Source organism: Poecilia formosa, unplaced genomic scaffold (genome assembly GCF_000485575.1).
Source record: "Poecilia formosa unplaced genomic scaffold, Poecilia_formosa-5.1.2 Scaffold9, whole genome shotgun sequence".
Lineage (NCBI taxonomy): Eukaryota > Metazoa > Chordata > Actinopteri > Cyprinodontiformes > Poeciliidae > Poecilia > Poecilia formosa.
Genome location: NW_006799948.1, coordinates 5341437 through 5361287, shown reverse-complemented (window position 1 = coordinate 5361287; position 19851 = coordinate 5341437). Strand labels below are relative to the sequence as shown.

The 19851-nt window shown below is 40.1% G+C and overlaps 1 protein-coding gene across 4 annotated transcripts in view; it reads right to left on the bottom strand.

The window, feature by feature from the left end:
• ptpn12 (protein tyrosine phosphatase non-receptor type 12) overlaps window positions 1–19851 on the bottom strand; it is a 42567-nt gene that overhangs the window by 2626 nt on the left and 20090 nt on the right. Inside the window, exons 5-17 of one of the 4 annotated variants that reach the window (XM_007540439.2) lie at window positions 19131–19169; window positions 18107–18178; window positions 17903–17962; window positions 16746–16888; window positions 16075–16141; window positions 15916–15993; window positions 14903–15001; window positions 11896–11981; window positions 6836–7025; window positions 4802–5750; window positions 2635–2706; window positions 1337–1390; window positions 260–344 (exon numbers count right to left, since the gene is read on the bottom strand). In XM_007540439.2, coding sequence (XP_007540501.1) covers window positions 260–344; window positions 1337–1390; window positions 2635–2706; window positions 4802–5750; window positions 6836–7025; window positions 11896–11981; window positions 14903–15001; window positions 15916–15993; window positions 16075–16141; window positions 16746–16888; window positions 17903–17962; window positions 18107–18178; window positions 19131–19169 — 1994 coding nt within the window. The remainder of the gene's footprint in view (window positions 1–259; window positions 345–1336; window positions 1391–2634; window positions 2707–4801; window positions 5751–6835; window positions 7026–11895; window positions 11982–14902; window positions 15002–15915; window positions 15994–16074; window positions 16142–16745; window positions 16889–17902; window positions 17963–18106; window positions 18179–19130; window positions 19170–19851) is intronic. The other 3 variants (XM_007540431.2, XM_007540448.2, XM_007540455.2) reach the window with 3 other exon arrangements.

Here is a 19851-nt window from a genome sequence, read left to right as displayed (position 1 = left end):
GACTGAAATAAATTTGTAAATTCTTCTTTGTAAAATGGCAGACTGCATGGCGAACCTTTGAACATCAATATTCTTAATTTAATTTAGGTCTGAACTTTGACTGGGTCGTTCAAAAACACTCATATGTCTGATGCCATTCTCCGTTGCACAATAGAGACAAAAATCACAAAATATGGAAAAGGAATACGAGTAATTTGTGCAATCCACCGAAGGTAACCAGTATGTCAAATATATTAATGAAGGTTGACGGCACACTTACCCACCCAGGTCTACTTGGCTAACTCCTGCTGTGCCGCCGTCTGATGCAGACACCGCCGGCGACGCCTCAGAACAATCAGAGCCATCTGGACATAAAAACAAAAAACAGACATATTAATTCAAATGAAAATGTTTTGACCAAATACTTAGAATGTGGATCAAGCTACAATATTTGCAATGAAGATCCTCATGCTTCTGTGAGACGTTCTTCTTTAAAAAGTTGCAAAATTGATCAAAGCTACTATAAGGAGGTAAAATCCCACGCAGATTTAAAAGTCTGGCTTTTAAACGTTAAATTAGTCAGACTGGAGATGTTTTTGATCCGATCTCGGTTACTGCGTGGGGTCGGATCTAGACTTTTTTTTTTTTTTTACATGATTACCCAGAAAACCTTTTCCTCCTGCACTGTACGTCAGCTGCAGTCATAGTCCTAACCTGCAGCACTTTTATCACTCAGGCTTTATTATTTTCTTAATCTAATCAAGTGTTGTGTTTTTGTGCCCTTTTTACGATGACATTCACAGTGAAAGAGAGACTGTATTAGCTGCTGAAAACCTTCATGCAACACTATGCCGTTTCAAAAAGCGATCTCCAGTTGGAAGAAAATACCTCCCCTGCAGTACTGGTTTGGGACTCGATGGGACCAAATAAAAAGAAGTCTCTTGATTTTCTTAAAATTAAATTTGCACTCGGTGAAAACACTTCCAAGTCGAAGAGTAATTCCCTTCGGATGAAGCCGCAGACCTGCACCAGAACCGGTGAAGCAGTAAATTGGCACTAACAATCATTAAACAATCCTCACAGCACTCATTTTTATTGCACCTCTCTGCAGAGTTGTTTCATCTCGCCCTCTCCTTTATCTGCTTTACTCACACGCTTTCTCTAACAGCTGCCCCTGACTACTGTTGTCGCGATTATCGCTCAGCGGCTAATTCATGAAAGCTTTCCGTTTTCTTCGCCGCTCACCTCTGTGAGCGCTCGGACAAATCCGGAGGAAGACAAACGATCGTTGCTGCACACACCGAGGCAAAGAACCAAAACCACAACTGAGGGAAGAGGTCAACCAAAGTGTTTGTACCTTTTTGTGAGCAGCTCCATTCAGCTAAGGCTGACGTTTTCACTTCCAGGGGATCTGAGAGAGGAAGACGTTCGGTCAGTTTCACAGTTTTATTCACGGACACGTTAAGAGAAAAGAGGAACATACCGTCACGCACTCGTCACACTCAGGCTACGTTCAGAATCAGACTTCACCAAACCCAAACATAAAGAGGAAAATCTAAACCTTGGCTCCAAAGCGCGCCTCGGGTTTTAAATTCTTTGTCTGCTGTCCTGTCTTATAAACCCGCGTTGAAAAGATGTTCACACAACTTCAGTTCATCTTCAGTATAATTTTTTTTTTTTGTGATGGACCAAAAGAGAATGAGGCATAAGTGGAAGATGGTAAGAAAAGGCAGTTTTCTTTTTTTTAAATCTGCAATCTGAAAAATGTGGCATGCGTTTCTATTCTGTCCCCTTTACTCCGATACACCTAAGGAAAATTGCCAAGTCACCAAAACACCAGCAGCTGTAATCAGGGTTCCTTCACACTTGCAATGTCAAAATTCAAGATTTTTTCAAACACAATTTTTAAAATCAGTCTGGAAATCTAAGTGTAACACACCAGCAGGTGTCAGAAATCAAAATTAATCGACGCCAACTAAGCAAGAATTACTGTAAAAAGCCGTGTATTCACCAGAAGTACTAATCTTTCTCTTTTAGACAATAAAAAACTCCAAATACATAAAAAAAATGACTTTGTTTTTTCCTCATGTCATCTAGACATTAAAAAGTGTAATTCTTTACTTTTGCAAACTTTCAGAGAGCATATAAACCATTTACTACAAATCTAAACCATACTTTTGAGACTTTTTTTGAAAGAAAAACAACAACAACAAAAAAAACGGTGTACCCATTTCTTTCTAATCCACAATGATGCCCTACTTTCTGTTAGTCCATCACACAATGTGGGCTTAATGTGACAAAATCAGACCAAGTGTTGGTTGTGTGAATTCACGGGACATGTGGTCAATGCTGCCCTCTAGTGTTGAAACAGTGGTAAAGCCTCCAAGAAAAGCACCACTTCCGCTCCAACTTGTTCGTTTGGATGGCAGAGCATCACAAAACACGAGGAAAACGTCATTACCTTTCCACACACAGCGCTGAAATTAATCACAACCCAAAAGGCGCCAGCCAACCACTTGAACACATCTCATCTCTTCTTTGTATTTCAGGTCCACCTGGCTCTGGAAAAAGATGGCCGACAGCATGGAGGCAACCCAGTGAATCTGCGCCACCGCAGATTCACCCACCTGAAGACTGTGACCAACACAAACGCACCTGTGGCCAGTATGAAGGACTCGGGGGTTCTCTCAGGGAGAGGGGGAGGAGAGTCGTCACTGTCCCAGCAGTCTGGGTTAAGAGGTCAGAGGGCAAACGAGAGGGAAAGTTAACAACTGGCCGACAAGAGAAAGAGAAGTGAAAGTAGTTTGCTGTGATTTGAAACGCTGCTCTTGTTTCCAATGTCATTTATTAGTCAAGAGGGATTTGTGGCATTTTAATATTCATAAGATTGAGCACTAAAGTAATATTTATGCATGTTTTCTTTCACTGTAGAGATTCACCCTCCATCAGTATTACTGTATTTGAGGCCTCGATGACAAGCAGTTCACATCTGAAAAGTTTTATGCCTGCACACTGTGTAGGTTTGAAATTATATTAATCTATTTGTATATCGTGTTAATATTTTATGGGTGCGTGTTCCGGATTAGTCGACACGTTTATAGCGAGGCTGCAGATTTACTGCCGCTCTAGCTGGGTTGTTTGATGAAGAACGAGCTTGAGGCTTCGCCCGCCAGCGAGAAGCCAATATATTTTTCTTGAGCGTTTTCGATTTGATGGAGAAAATGTAGTTTCGCTGACGCTACTTGATAATGCGTGTAAAAATGAGCCTTTAATTACTTTATTATAGAAAACCACTGCTCGGTTCTTTATTAGTTTTTGTCGCACATCTAAGCTAATAATTTTTATCCTTCAGACGACTAAAATGCAGCCACACGTCTTCAAGTTTCTTATTAGTGCCAACCCCGATTAGAGCGACTCCGCTTAAAGTAACTTCCATCTTCTGTTGTTAGTTATGAATTCAATAACAAAGTTCATCCAACCACCACGATGCTGCAGCTTGCTCAGTGCGCCTCATTAACAAGCAGCCATTAGATCATTGCAACAATCAAACAGCCGCCGTTAGCCAGCGGTAAATAAAACCGCCGCTGCCGAAAAGAGTGCCAGAAAGCGAAGCAGGCCAAGACGCTCAACCTCATTAGCCCTCGTTACGACGGCGAGAACAAACATCTCCACCACCATAAACCAGAATCTTAAAGTAGAAAAAAAAAAGAAAAAAAAAAGAAAGAGAGAGAGAATCAATAAAAGATCAGGAGGAATTTCAGCCTTTAAACAACCAATTGACTAAACCCACATCCTGTAGTCATGGCAGCAGAGGACAAAACAAGCCAACAGGGTGACACTGCTCTGTTCAGCCCCGCCGTGCACAAATGTGGCACCAATCAGTATCATGCAGTGTTGATCCTTAGCCATCCGACATGCACTCAAGTTCACACACAACCACAGGATTTCTCTCTCATTCCCGAACCGATCGCTTGGACAAACACAGACAGGAGGGGAGGAAAGAGGAGGGAGTTTGGACAGATGTTTGGCTGCAAATGCTTGCAGCATTCCTTGCAAACCAAACCAATTAGTGAGAAGTCATGCTTTTAAGCAAGACACATGGAGTAATAGTGCTGCACATTGTTCCCACTGCTTCTACTCATGTTTCCTGCGTGTCTTATGATGAGGTTTTTGTTTTTTTTTCCTTTAACTAAGTTAAGAGGATTTGTTGACATTTTGCAAAAACAAAAGATCCTTGAATTTTCCCACATTTTGAAGCACAAACCAGAAAACAGACCAACACAAAGTTGGTCTGTTTGGAAGGAAAAGCCCTCAGCTTTACAACAAAAACACGTAATACATAAAGGCTAAAGAATGATCTAAATTTGTTTATTAAACTTTAGAGTTTAAATCAAGGTAAAATTACTATTGACAAATTTCTTGCAATGGAAAATGTTAAGTACAACAAAGTATTTGTATTTTAACTACCAAAACTTTAATAAGTGTAACTCCAGACACTTTTACTGAAGAGACAATGCTGCACCCAAATCACTTGTATTTAATTTCTTAAACTTGCTAAACTTAAACTTGAATCCTGTTCTTACATCTGCAGATAAATTTTTTTAACCATGCCTAAAAGTATTTAAAAAATAGATGCTTTTCAATTAATAGAGAAGTTTTGGATCTACAATGAATAATATTATTTTTAAAAAAAAAAAAAAAATATATATATATATAAATTTCAATTATTTAACGTGAAAAGTGAAAAAGTGTGTAAGTGGATAAGCAAAAGGGTGTTAAGAGGTCATATATTGAATTAGAAAGTGAAAACAGCTTGACGTACTTGTTGGGCTTGCAGAGGGTGATGGGATGGTCTGTCCCGCGATGGACATGGGCAGCACCTTTCTGACCGACTGCTGGGTCCCAAGGGGAGGCGAGGTCGTCACGGTGCCTGTCGCCGTGGAGACGTTTTTGTGATGACCCTCCTTCAGCTCGGACATCTCCTCGTTCCCCTCCTCCTCCGAGTTATCGGAGTGCAGGGGGTTGGTGAAACTGAGCGCAGTCCTGACAGGAGTGGAGGAGGACGACGACGAGGAGGAGGAGGAGGATATGTGGGACGAGGAAGAGGAGGATGGAGCGGCTCTGTCCGAGGAGGAAGAGGAGGAGGAGGTGGTCTTGGGAAACGGCTTTTCTGGGCTGTTGCAGGAGTGCGTCCATGTCGCGTGGCCGGGTTTCGCGTCTTGCGTCTTCTCCTTGCCGTCACTCGTCACGGGAAGGTGGTTGGGTCTGGTCAGGACGCCCTCGTCCGAGTGGCCCTCTCCGCATCCGCCCGACCCCCCCTCCGTCCCGGAGTCCTCCGACAGAGAAGAGCTGGACGTCAGCAGGGTTTGACCGGACCGGGCTTTGAAGGCGTGGGCCCTCTGCAGCGTGGAGCCACTGGTGGTCGAATTGTTGGCTCCCGTGGAGGAGGAGGAGGTGTCGAAGCTGCGAGGTCCTTCCTGCAACGGAACCTTTTTGATCTCTATGCTGAGCTTCCTCTCGATCCGAGGGGCGCCGCAGCACTCGACGACCGGCGACGGGGGAGAGGAGGGCGTCGGAGTCTGGCTCGGGCCCGACTCGGACTTTGTCGACGTCGACGAGGATTTGCTGTTGTAGTTGTCGTTGAGGTCCAGGTGCGAGACCTGGGTCTGCCGATTCTGGCTTTGTACATTCGGATCTCTGGGCTCTGATTGGCTGGAAGGTTTGTTGAGTCTGGATTCGGACCGGTTCTGCTGCTTGTTCGCTTCTTTGTTCTGTAACCAGCAAGAAACGAGACGCGTGATCTCCAGAAAGAAAAAAAACATCCAACAAAGCAATCTTTGATTTCCTTATTTCGCATGGGATGAAACAATCCTAGATTTAACCTGATAATTATTATAAATAAAGCCAAACGTTTCGGCACACATAGCTAATTCTGGAACTTGTTGCTTCCTTTCTAGGAAGTCTGTTTTACAAGAGCATTTTCTCATTTTGTACCATTTAAAAACTATAAATTAAAGCTAATAGTAAAGACAAGAACAAATCAAGTTTTATGGTGCAGTCAACATTTGTTTAAAAGCACCTGTTAAGCTGTGAAACAGTAACAACTTAATGTCAGTCGGACTTGAAGACAATCGGTCAAACGATTACGAGAGCAAAACCTGAGCAGCTTCGTTTGTATTCATGACTGTATCTCAATCAGGTATGATTTTGTTGGTGGGTCATTCGGTTAATCTGGTGATATGCGAGTAAAATTTTGTTTTGTTGGTGTAAAAAAAATCCAACAATGGCTCATGGGGACTTTTACAGACAATTTGAAAGGACAAACACAAAACTTTCCTGTGACATATTCCAACAGCACAAATATTTTAATAAATGGTAAAAGTTTAGTATGTAGTCTATTGTTGGGGTTTTTTGTTGTTGTTGTTGTTGTTTTCGGCCTGTGGTGTTTTCCAACCACATTCATACAGTTTATGAGATCTACTCATTTCCTTATTCAAGCTGAGCCACAGTAGAGTTTGTTATTGCTTTGTGGGAGAAGAGATGAGAGAATCAGACCTTGGGGGAATTTGTTAATTTTCTTAAATCACTTTTTATTCAAAGATCTTTATGTAAATAAAGCCTCAGTCATATCTAATTTCATTTTGGACGCACAACAAAGCTTCTACAAACAACCTTAATGTTCAATTAGCATGAAATTACCTAAAGAAAACAACACAACCAGGGTTCATAACATTTTAAATTAACTTTACTGAAATGCTGCGCTCTCTTCTGTCTTTCATGCGTTTTTTTACACATCCTTCAGTCACACATAAAACGAACAAATATGTTAAAAAAATATATATATATTTCAGCTTACCTCTTTCAGGCTGCGCTGCGTGGTATCCAGGACATGTATGACAGGTTTGGGATGGTAGCGGTCGTTGTCCTGCCGCACGTTGGTGACGGTGGGGAAAGCAGACGGGGGAGACGGGGTGAGAATCGGGGGGACGGGGTGAGCCTCAGGGGGCTGGAGAATCTCCTCCTTAACGTCGCCTTCCACCTGCGAACTACGCCAAACCACAGAGGAAGAAAATGATTACTTTCTGATGGAAAGAGGGTACAAAGACAATTTTACAATCATCCCACTTGTTTCACACCGTTTAATGGGGGAAAAGGAATATTCCTCGGATATCACCACTAGAGGGCAGACTTTTAAAACGTCTGGCAGTAAAAAGTCTAGAGTTGCTCTGCTGAGACAAATTACATGTTCCCAGATTTCAGGGTTCGACTCCCAGAACGTTTTCAGCCCATATTTTGTGGATTTACAGTAAAAATAGTATCTGAACAAACTGGAAAAAACATCCTTAGAATCTGATTTATTTCTCTTTAACAAACTTTAGATTCAGGGATTATAAATTACCCGCAAAAAAGAAAGAAAGAAAGAGATCTCTAAAATGCGCAAGTAGTCACGCAGAGCTTTAAATTGTCGCACAAATTCAGCTGCATATAGGTGTGAATCACACACAGGATACAAAGTTACACACCAAGGCATAGCTCCACTCCCCCAAAACGGGCGTTTACACGCGCATGCAACGGCAGCGGTGCGGAGAAACAGCGAAAGGATGTGGTGGTGTGCTAATTCAAGAGCACATGACTGAGGCTAGAGCCGAGGCAGGAGTGACTGCACATGATGCTGCGTGGATCAAAGGCAGACAGACAGAAAGTCAGACAGGCTAGAAGCACAAGGGGATTTCCTTTCCTTCTGTGCGGCAGTCGGGCCATAAAAGCCTTTGTCATTAAGCCTAAGTTTCTGGAGTACAGCTGTCACTGGCTTATTCTTTGAAAGAGGCTGCGAACGGCTGAGCTTCTCACTGTTTATTTGCCTCTGCGCTACGCTCAGCTGAGGCAGAGGAAGCTGTTAGACATTGAAGAAAGTAAGCCCACGAGATGTTTGATTTCCTTCGCAAATACCGTAAACGGCAGAACGTCGAGTTATTATTAAGTCTTGTTTTTGAAGCGCAGAGCTTTTCAAACTGTGATAATGTCCTGCTGAATCCCAAAAGTCGCCTACTGGAAACTGTAGCACATTAGGCTAAACATTATCCTTTTGCTTTCTTTAATAAAGAAAAAAAAAACCCAAGCGGATATCTAATTTTTATCATATTTGTTGCCTCGAGAGGGGAAAAAAAAACTATATGGTGACTTCCGGTGACACTGATTGCTTCTGTAGGGATCTGGATTACCTGTATAAAGCTACGAGATTAAACTTGAATGATTTCTAGGAGACAGAAATCATTGTTCTCTAGAAACGAGCGACACCGACACCAAAACCAGCACAAGAAAACGATTGATCAAATTAATCATAATGAACACGTTATTCAAATAATCAACTAACTTAAGTAACTGATCTATTGGTAAGACGCCATTTAAAAAAAAACAAAAAAAAAAAAAACATAGAGCAGTAAGTTAACAAAAACTGTACAAGTAGTATTTTGTATTTTTGAAGTTTATTGAATGTTAAGTCAGTAAAGTAATGTGTTGCTGTCTTTTAGGCAAGAAAATGTTTCTTTCCTTATTTAAAAAAGGAATTGATTTGAATCGTTTTCTGTCTTCCAAATATTGTATGAAAACGACTTAAGTTGTTAAATGAAAAATCAATTAACTGTCAGAATAATCAAAGGAACACTTGATTACTAAAACAATGGTTCGCTCCAGCCATGCTTATCTTTATTCCTAGTCCATTAAAGTGGTCTAAATAAACTTTATAAGCTTTCTCTGGACTTCAGTTGCTCTTTCAATCCTTACTAACTAAATTGCCTAATGAACAATTGCAGGACAAAAAAAACCCCCTCAATGTTTTCTCATTAAGAAAGGTCATCCATCAGCTTATTGTCTTCAGTGTAATTTCTTTTTTAATAATAATAATCCATATCTCACGATCTTAGGTGAAGTTAGGAACACTATACACTGGTAAATCATGAACTTGTTTATTTTCTGGCATAGCCCTTCCTTCACCTCGACAGACCGAAGCATCACTCGTCCAAAGAAAAACTCCGAGGGAGATTCAGAAACCTCAGAGAACCACGGAGAAGATCAGCTTAAAAGGTCAGGAAAAAGGTTTGGCTGCTTGGAAGCGAAATGTGATGTAGCGAGGGACGATTCAAACACTTCATAATAAGATTAACAAAGGCATCTTGTTAAGTAACTCCTACATGTTACTCTATCCGGCTCCTCTGCTGAGTTCTCCTCAGAGAGCGCGTTGCGTTTTAAACAGCGGCACGGTTTCTGCTGCTCGCTTTCGCAGACGCTCCGGACGGGAAGCTGAGAAAGACGTCTGCTTGTCCCCCGTCGCATTTCAATAGATTCACACTGACAACCAAGAAAAGTGGCAAACCGTCACACATATTTAGGTCGCTCGCTCACTCCGTCGAGCCGGACAAGTAAGGCTCTTTTCTTTCAATATTTAAGATGTTGGAAACGCACTCCGAGCGAGAACTGAGGAGCTATTGAGGACTAAAAGCCGAGTGTGGTGTAAATAAGCACGTGACAAAGCCATGACTCCACTCCTGCTGTATCTCCCTCCTTCTCTCTCTCTCTCACACACACACACGCAACTATAATTTCCCTTAAACACACACACTCACCAAAGTGACCCAGTGGGAGTGCGGCTGGCAGAACGTGGCTTATCTGGATAAAAATAGCTCGTACCATCAGCAGATTAGGCTTGAATAAGTTCGTCACATTACTTCTTGAGAGACAGAGGAGGCATACTGAGACGTCAGAGGAGGACAAGAGGCGTAAGAGACACCCAGAATACCCTCTTCTGTCCCACTTCCAGGAAATCTTGCTCTCTTGGCTGCGTCTCAAACTTCAAATTTGTGTGTTTTAATAAGAACAGGAAAGAAGCTCTTCAGTAAACAGCTCACTTACAGCCACATCCTAAAATTAGGAGCTCTGGAAAATGTTTCCCATCAAACCAGTTAGTTTAAAAAAAAAGGGGGGGGAAGGAAAGTAAGAGTAGAAGAGTCTGAATTTGATAAGAGAAAGCAATAAAAATGTATATCGGATGCCGTCATATTTATGAAACTAGAACTTCGGTTGAGTTTGTTTACCTCAAAAATGGTTGGTGGTGTAGCGGTAACAGAAAAATATTTTCCTGACAAAAGAAACGACGCTGAGACAAATGTTTGAGAATGTGAAATTTCTCCAAAAACAACTTTAAAGTAACTTTTACTTTCTGATGTGTACTCTGTACAAAAACATCTGCTAATATGCATTTAAACTAAACTGAGCATGTTTTTACTCATAATAGGCAGTTGCTCTTCTGCCTTGATTTTTTTTTTCAGTGTCTGAGCCACATGAATGAGAGGTTACAAAATATTTATGTTCTGACTTTTAATTACCAACATGTAATATTAGCCAGTCGTTACTTTTTAGGTTGGAGACAATGAACATGGCTGACATGTTGTGACTTTTAGCTGCTTCCCTTCACTGATTTTTACAAAGCAACTGCACAGCTTGTTAATATAAAATATTATGGGAAACAGTTGCGAGGAGAAATGGGGGATCTAATGATAATACTGGTCAGAAATGGAGCACGAATAATTACGTTTATCTGAATGATGCCAGAATTTTCCACTTATCCATTTTCTTTGTCAAAAAATTCAATTCTCTTAATTAAAATTTTTTGGCTAAAGTGGTCTCTCATCAGAGAATTACAGGGACTGTCACAACGTTTTACATCTCCAAGTACTTTACGTCTAGATCAAACTTCTGATTTTTGACAATGTTTGCCCTAGAATTAACTTTTTGCTGGACAAATCGCCATTCCTACAATCTATTTTAATCATTTTTCAACTTTGGACATGGAAATGACCTAAGCCGTTGTAATCTGCCAGCCTGAAACTAACAGAAATAAAAGCCTTTAAATCTAGTTGGCGAGTTTAAACCTAAGACGCCATCTTCAAAAATATCTAGGCTGTTTTGCTGCAGCTGCATGTGCAAACAATGAATTCACTAAATGCCACAAATGATCAAGCAGAGGAACAACCACCACCCAATATGGTGCTAAAGCAAACATTTCTTGTCAGAACTTTATGTAACAAGATATGAAATGATACACTGCCTCCTGGCAAGAAGACATCCTCTCAGACATTAAAGCTTTAGTGCTGAGGCAACTTTTAGGCATCCTCCAACCTTGTTAAAAAAGTTGTCAAGTGTTATATATGGCTGCAAGTAATGGGGGGGAGGGTAATGCATTCTGTGGATAGACTGTAAGAAGTGGAGCAGAACCCCTGATGGGCACATACTGCACAGCTGAAGTAGAAAAATGTCAAGTGAAGGAAGGAGAGAGGGGGAAGAAATGAGAAAAAAACAAGATGAAAAAGAAACAGAGAGAAATAACATATTTTAAAAAAGAGGATAACTATGTATTCATATATATAAAACATAAAGAGTTGGTGTCTGAAACAAAGCGTCTGGATGTCCTTTAAAGACTTTTTGTTTACAGAGAAAGATGAAAACTTTAACTCGCCTTGGGTCTTGTTGTATCCAACCTTATGTAGAGTTGCACAGTGTTGCAGCGAGTTGCAAAAATGATTTATAGATACAACTTTGCCTCTGGTAGCCATAACCAGCCAAACAAAGGCTTACTGAAAAACCAAAGGCTGGCTGCATCTGCGCGTTGATTCAGAGCACAGGAGCCAGGAACCGCTTCTCTGAGAGAAACGTGCAGTATTGTAATTTATTAATTTCTTCTCCCAACATAACACCACCTCTGCTATGTCCAACAGCGTTCCGCCTACTCATCAACCCGGGGATGAACCTGTTAATTCATCTCTGTGGAGGATGAATGTGACTTGGTTTATTCTCAACGGTTGAGTTTAGCTTGTTTGGTAGGAATATTAACAGGAAAACAGGAGGAGGACGAAGTATTACCTGCGAATGCGAGGAGGTTTAGGCGGCGGAGTGTCCCATCGTTCCTCGTCTGACTTAATGCTCGTTTTGTCCGGACTGCTTTCGTTCTGGACAGACAAAAAAAAAAAAAAAAATTCCTCTCAGATTCATCCTCAACTAAAGCCATTTTTGGCCCCATTTTTCTTGGCTGAATTGTAAATGATCTTTCCGTTGAGTGTCCCGATTTAGTATATATGTNAGATTCATCCTCAACTAAAGCCATTTTTGGCCCCATTTTTCTTGGCTGAATTGTAAATGATCTTTCCGTTGAGTGTCCCGATTTAGTATATATGTGTTAAGTTTCTAGAAATATAAATCAGAATTTCTCAGAACAAAATGGATGTTTACATCTACTTAACTTTATGTTTAAGTTCTGAACAGAAAAGGTGCAGAATGTCAAAAAAAACAAACAAAAAAAATTCAAGCTTATGAAAAAAATCTGTAAGGAAAATAGGCAAGAAACTAAAACCTGTTATAAGATGTTTCAAGGTCTAAATTAAAAGTGACATCATGAAATGGATAACACAAATATTTGGGGATTTAGCTTCAAACTTTGTTAAAGTGATCAGGATGATAATGTCCACTCTTCCAAATTTGAATAGCATCACTACAGTCGCCTTACAAACTCACATCTTTTTCAAATTCGAAGTTTATGGCTAAACTTTATTCATTTTCTAGTCTTTGTTTCTTCCCCTTAGGATGCTCTAAGAGTAAAAGTTACAAGTGACTGCAGCAAAACTGTTCTGAAAGATACCGCCTTCCTCCAAACTACTCTTCTTTCTTCTTCTCTTGCTTTTATTTTTATTTCGCCTGCGAAAACCTTAATGGTCATAAACTCTTATAAACTCTTAGACTTGAACCTCCGGTAGGAAACGTCCAGAGCTCTGGCTCACTAATCGGACACGTACGCGAACATGTTTGGTGGGAGACCATCGAGCGCAGAAACGAGTGTGGGATGCGCGTATGTGTAGGCTTCATTGTTCCTGTTGCCGTGTGGAGCACCTTGTGTGGGCGTCGTAATCACCAACAATGGCTGACTGGACATGAGTCAGTCTGCGAAGGAACTGAGTCAGATCATCTCTCCGATAAACGGTGGGCTGAGACAGGAGTTTGTTTTTGGACTACCAAACAAGTAACAGAAGTTTTAATCGGCAGCAAAAAACATAATGTAATAAGAGTTTAAATGCAACAATGTACTAAAGTGTCACATTTTATTGTTATTTTGTCATGTCCAACTCTTGTAGGAATATTGAAATTATTTAATTGTTTTTGTTTGCTCTTGTTTATTGCATCAAACAACACAAATTAATGTGTAATGAGTAGGTTTCATTAGAACATCGAAGATAGTTTTCCATGCAAAAAGAACCTTAATGTGATGTTTTTAGGGGAATAAGGACCGTTTCCATTTAGTGCAGACTTATTTCTTGTTAGATTTGTCTGGCTTCCTCGGGGTCAGCCATTGTTTTGGAATCATCCACACATCAATCCTGAACGTTTCCGAACACCGCTGCGAGATCCGGGGAGGGCAAATTAAAAATCTGGCGGCTCAGACGTAGCGGAGGCGTGTGGGAGCGTCGCTCTCATCAGGACGTGATCTCTGCAGAGAAACAGCCGGATCAGCTGCACCCAGCGACATTGTTTAATAACGTGCGACAGAAAGTCATCGTTTTCCAGTTCCTTTCTCTTTTTATATACAGTAATACAGTATCTTATGGTTAGTAAGATCCTGGTTCACCATCAGAGACAAAGACGCACTGTGGAAAACGGATACTCTGTATTTTTAAAGACTGAAAGATTTGTTGCCCTTTCCCAAAGGACTGGTGTCTCTCGCTTACCAGTCAAAGTGCATCGAAGTCAGCGCTTCCTGAGCAGGAAGTCGTCTGGTTTGCTGCCAGAACTCTCATCATCTGTGGTTTTTAGACATTACAATCTTCCTATTGTTTGCACAGAAGCAGAAGCACATCACAAACAGTTGTTGAAGAGATAACTGTGAGGAAGACTCCGAGCAAGTTGTGATGATATTGAAATCATGTGGTAATCTTACCAAACCCTGCAAGCAGACATTTCGTAAGCCCTCACAACATTATGCCAGCTTTAAAAGAAGAAAGAGGCATGATATGGCGCTAAAAGAAGTTGAACTTTTTCACTTCTGACATTAGAACAACCATCCAACTGGGTTTTTATGTCCTAAACTCACAGAAGGTAATGCATAATTGTAAAGTGGAAGACAAAAAAAGTTGCATGATTAAATGAACAAGTAACAAAGTGTAACATTTTGGATGCTTTCAGCCCATTTTATTCTGTTACCAATAAATAAAACAATGTTTATTTGTTATCCACATGTTGGCTTACCACAAACCAGCATGTGTGAAGTTTTTCTGGTCCGAGGGACGAAAATGAAACTTTTCTTTGTGCAAACAACTTAGTGTTGCAGAAAACTAGGAAGCGCACAAAGTTCACATTGTAAAACACGGTGATGGGGGCATCATGGGTTTTCAGTAAGAGGGCTGGTTTATAGGAAAACTGTGTGGAGTTACAGGTTTGAAAATCACCTATAATCACCTGGTTTTACTCATCTCAATTCTGCGAATTTGAGAGAAGCGTTACATTAACTTTTTGACTCCGAATCGCCTCTGAAACAATACGAGATCGGTTTGTACCCATGTTTTCGGGATGATGGAAGACAGCATTAAAAAAAAAAAGCCTCAATGAGGTCAGTGGTGGCAGACAGAACAAAAGTTTCTTTTTTTTTTTTTTTCTTCCAACAGAGGAGCTTGTCTGGCATTAGCCTGAACGAAAAGATCTTTTTCCTTCAGGCACAAAACCTCCTGATCTTCTGATTTTGCAGACAGCAGACTCTCCTCCTTTTCTTCTTCCCTCTATCCCCCCTGTGACTAATTATTTGGCTTCTTCCTATTCCAAGTGTTACTCAGCCACATCCTGTCTCTCCAACACCAGACGAAATCAGTGCAATGTGAGCGTGTCGTACCATGCCATCATGTATTTGCGTGCTGGTGGGGCTCTCCAGAAGCTGCAGTTGTTTCTCGAAAAGCTGAGCGATTGCTCTGTGAACCAACTCGTACTGCTCCTAGACGGAGAGAGGATAAGGGCAAAGTGAGTTAGGCCAAGCAGAGGAATAAAATGTTGATGGTACAATTGAAAGATTCAGTGACTCGGTTTAAATTGAAAAACTCATTCATCTTGAATGTTTCTCTTAGGAAGAGGCCATAAATCTAAAGCATGTTAGAAAAAAAAAAAAAAAAAAAAAAAAAGTCCCATCTGCACGGTATGAAAATTTACAAGAAACAAACTTCAAAAATACCGGCGTGACAGCCTCAACCGGCAAAACAAGAATGTTGTGACATTCAAACAGCCTGGAGGAAAAGTCAGACAAGAATCAGGGAAGACGACCGCAGCAGATTGAAACAAATCCAGTCCGTCTTAAAATGAAAGAAATCGATGTAACTGGGTCCAACTTGCTTTATACCAATCAATAATGTTATAATAATAAAATCATAATAAATGCATTTCCTAAATACTGATGATCTGCATAAGTGACCAGGATTAGCCAGTTTTGAGATGGTGAACTGGTCGGAAAGTAAAACGAAAAACAAAAGGAAGAGAATCTGTTCTTCGCCTACTTCAGCAAAAAAGAAACAAAAACCGGAAAATAATGTAATATTTTTCATTCAGCTAACGCATATCAAGCACATTGTACTCCAATTACACAGTGGCAAAGATAGCAGTGAGGGAAGGATGCAATTTTTTTTTATTCAAACTGTGAGTCCAACCTCAGCAGATAACTGGAAGGCAACTACAGCAAAGTCGTGAACCACCAATATTACAGATCATTTAAAATAATAATCTAATGATCATTTTAAATGATCTGTAATATTTTTACTGATCACTTCATCACACGTTGTGACATCAGAAGTGATGTCATGCCTCCCTAAATAAAGGAATCTATTTTGGATGCTGTTAGACGAAGAAGTAAGAACAAACCTTTGTTTGGACAGCAGAGTGCCGCTGCGTCCTCATCTCCTGGATCAACCGGAAAACGTTAAAGTCCTCTGGAATTTTCTAGAAAGAGATCGGACCGGACGTTGGATTTTAAGGTTGATGTGAAGAGTAAGGTGTCAAAGGTTCGCATTTGTTGCATACCCCAGCTTTGAGGAGATTCCACGTGTAGTCAATGGCACAAATAGCCCCCGTCCTCCCACAACCTGCACTGCACACACAAACAGATCCCATCAAAGAAAGCACTCACACACACGAGAGTTTTAATCCTACGGCTAAGATGAAAACTCTCCAAATGCTAGCTTTATTTTCTATTAGCGGCCAGGCAATATACACTTAAAAAAAAAAAATTATGTTTAAAAAGCAGAGCAACACCTTCTGCAGACAGGAAGGCGACAGAAGCTATAGAGGCTAATCGCTGCTTATGTATAAAATCATAAAACCTGATCTCATGGTGTCAAACAGCTTGCTGTGACTCTAAAGAGCCGGCTGTCTCCACATCAGCCCACACAAAGCATCTTCACAGAAAACAGACACGCAGCTTTGAGTCCTGCTGGGTGACACAGGAACCCGGAAACGTCCCCAGGCTGCTCATTACAGCTTATTACACACACATGGAGGCAGGCCTGTGCGCTTGTGCGCAAACACATGTGCAGTGGTGAACTTGAACGCTCATTCTTTCAATGCAATCTCTTTAATAATTATGGGTTCTTAATAATTGCTAATAATTATTTTTGATCAGTACGATAGCACAAAGCTATTGTAATACGTGTTATAATAATCACCTATCTTTTGCTATTTTTGCGTGAGCTTACCTGCAATGAACACAAATAGGAACGTCGTCGTTCTCCTGGTATTTCCTCATCAGTCCGATCATATCCAATATGGAGTCGAACGACGATGGGACGTCGTGATCAGGCCAGTTGATGTAATGGAACTGAGATATCCTCCGTGTTTCCTGCAGGGCAAAATAAATAGTTAAAACTTAAAGAATTTGGTTTTCTGCCTTGTTTTACAACAAAAAAATAACTAAAAATCTGAAGAGTGGAATGGGTTTTCAGCCCCCCCACTCTAAGCCAATACAAAACCGCATTTTGCTGCAACAGCTGCAAGTCTTCCAGGGCACATCGCTACCAGCTTTGCACATCTGGAAACTGAAATTGTTGCAGCTTCTTTGCTAAGTAGCTCAGTTAGAGTGGATGGTGAGCATCTGTGAATGTCAACGTTCTCAGCTGGTTTTAGGGTTGAACTCGGACTGGGATTCTGTACGCTCGGATCGAAATTACTGCCCTCTGAACATCTTGCCATGAAGACCAAAATGTCCAGGTTGAAAGTAGTAGTGGGGAACTGTGGTGGGAAATTGGATTTTTTTCTTTTTATGTTTTTGTTTCTTTTTTTCCAAGAAAAGACGCATCAATATAGGAAAAACAAAACAGACAACATAAAAATGTTCTGATTCTTCTGTCTTCTGTTTCTCAGTTTAAAAATAAAAGTTTTTTTTGTGTGGTTCAAGTTACTAAAAGTCAACCTCTGTTTCCAGTCTTTAGCAGGAGTGTTTTCTCATGACTGCCCTGTATTTAGCTCCACCCACCTTTACATTTACTCTGACCACTTCCTGCTTAAAAAAAAGAAGAAAAAAAAAAAAAAAAGAAAATTGCATCCGGATGATGCCGTCTCCACTATGTTTCATCATAGAAAGTGTGTGCATGGGTTGATGCAGTGTTAGTTTTCCACAACACACACAACCTCCGAGGCCTTCACAGAACAGCTGAGCGTCTACTGAGATTATGCAACACAAATTGACGATTTACTGCTGTATTTAAGGCACCTGATTACGCTGAATTTCATTTAGGGGCGTTAGAGTTAAAGAGAAACAACACTTTCCAGCTTTATTTAAAAGACATAAAGCTCATGCTTTTTCTTGAACTTTAAAACACAAAGACTTGTGATCGTTGGTTCTTTTAGGACTTACGTTGTTATTCTGCACCGTCAAAGTCCTGATAAAGTAGTCCGTTCTTTGCTGCTCTGATTCCTTGAAAACAAAGATAAAGGAAAAAAAAAAAAAAAAAATTTAATAATCCCTGATCGAAGCCACACATCACAACACAAAGTGTGAGATGAACACTTCTCTTTATTTTCAACACACGCCTGTAATATCGCACGTTGCTCGACTTACACAGGAGATTCTGAAAGGGCCGAAACTCAAGGGCTCCTCGTCTCGTGATGGAAAATACCGCTCGCATTTTTTCTAAAGCAGAACAGAGAAGCCGTTACCACAAAGGGAGATGCCGCTGCTTCCTGCGCACACAAACCTTTTGTAGTCTGAAGTACACAATCGAAGTGACAAGAACAAAGGCAGAGAGAATTAAAGCAGAAAAAGACAGAAAACTCTATTTTGACAAGCGTGGACTCTCAACTGCTGAAGGATGTTTGGTGAGGGAAAAAGTACAAACAAGACTTGCGATTCATTTATATATTGATCAGTTTTTTTGTTGTTGTTGTTGTTTGCGTTCATTTTGTCTTACACAAATATTAAATTCTGATTTTATATAGTCACATCTCTTCAGATTCTTAGTTTTATTTTATTTTTTTTAATAGACAGAAATCTGTCAACTATCCTCTTGGAATGGTTTTCTTCTTTTCTGTAATTTAAAGTTTTCTTGCTATAACACCGCTTCCCCTTTAATTAATCATGCATGAAAGTTTTTAAAATATGCTGTGCTTGAACAGATTAGAAAGATTTTTTCAAATCAATCTAAATAAACACAATCGAATACGCAAAGTTGATTTAATCTTCCTCCCACAGCCATAAGCTGCTTATTTAAATACCTTATTATCAGATATGAGCATAATAGTGTACACACGAGGAAATACAAGCAATTTATTTCAACCCAAATGTGGATCAACTGAAATTTATTCAAGGTTTTTTTTTTTTTTTTTAAATATAAAGACGTTCCAGTACATGCAGGAGAGACAAAAACATCCACAAAGAAACGCCAGAAAATCTGAAAATCTTCAAGGATAAACAACCTTCAACAGTAATGCTAAAGAATGAAACCCTGGGAGGGGGGAAAAAATAATTCTTTGAGATTTTGTTGAAGGTTGTGCAGAGACGGCGTGCCGCAGCTTCGATGGAGGCAATAAAAACAGAGATATCTGTGCAAACACTTTGTCTGAACTGACACGAGTCACAGCCTTACCCTTCCCATCTCAAATTCTCGACAAGCCATTACAATAACCTGCAACGACACAGACGGGAGGAATTAATACAAATCAATACATGCACAAAGCTGAACACTGCATGTTTGGCAAGAGATGCCTAATATGATCTGAGCACGCTGTGTTTGTGCAGGTTTTGATACGAGGAAACGATTTCCAACACATTTTCATGATGCCTGTAATCCTGAATCATTTTAACAAACACCGTTCAGGAGGTTGCTACAACTGTACAGAATACATAGATGAGGAAATGTGCATATGAATGAGTAAATACACATAGAAATACAAATACAGATCATCATTTAGATTTGCAGCCGTTTTATTTCATAAAACATTAAAATAGTTAATATCATGCTGTGCCCCTCGCTGGCCCCAATACTGAAATTGGTAACACTTTATTTGAAGGGGGGTGAATAAGACTGTCATGACACTGTCATAAACACGACATAACACCTGTCATGAACATGAATAAGCCTTCATGAATATTTATGACTGTTGTCATAAAGCGTCATTCGGTAAATTATGACACTTTTAATACAAAGTTGACATTATTCAAAATGTCTTTGTTATGACAACTTGACATTAACCAGGAAATCATTACTGTTTAAACTTTACCTTTAATAACATAAAGTTACGTAATTTTTAAAGTGCAATCAGTAATACTTTTATAACAAATTTATATCAGTAATGATTTCCTGGTTA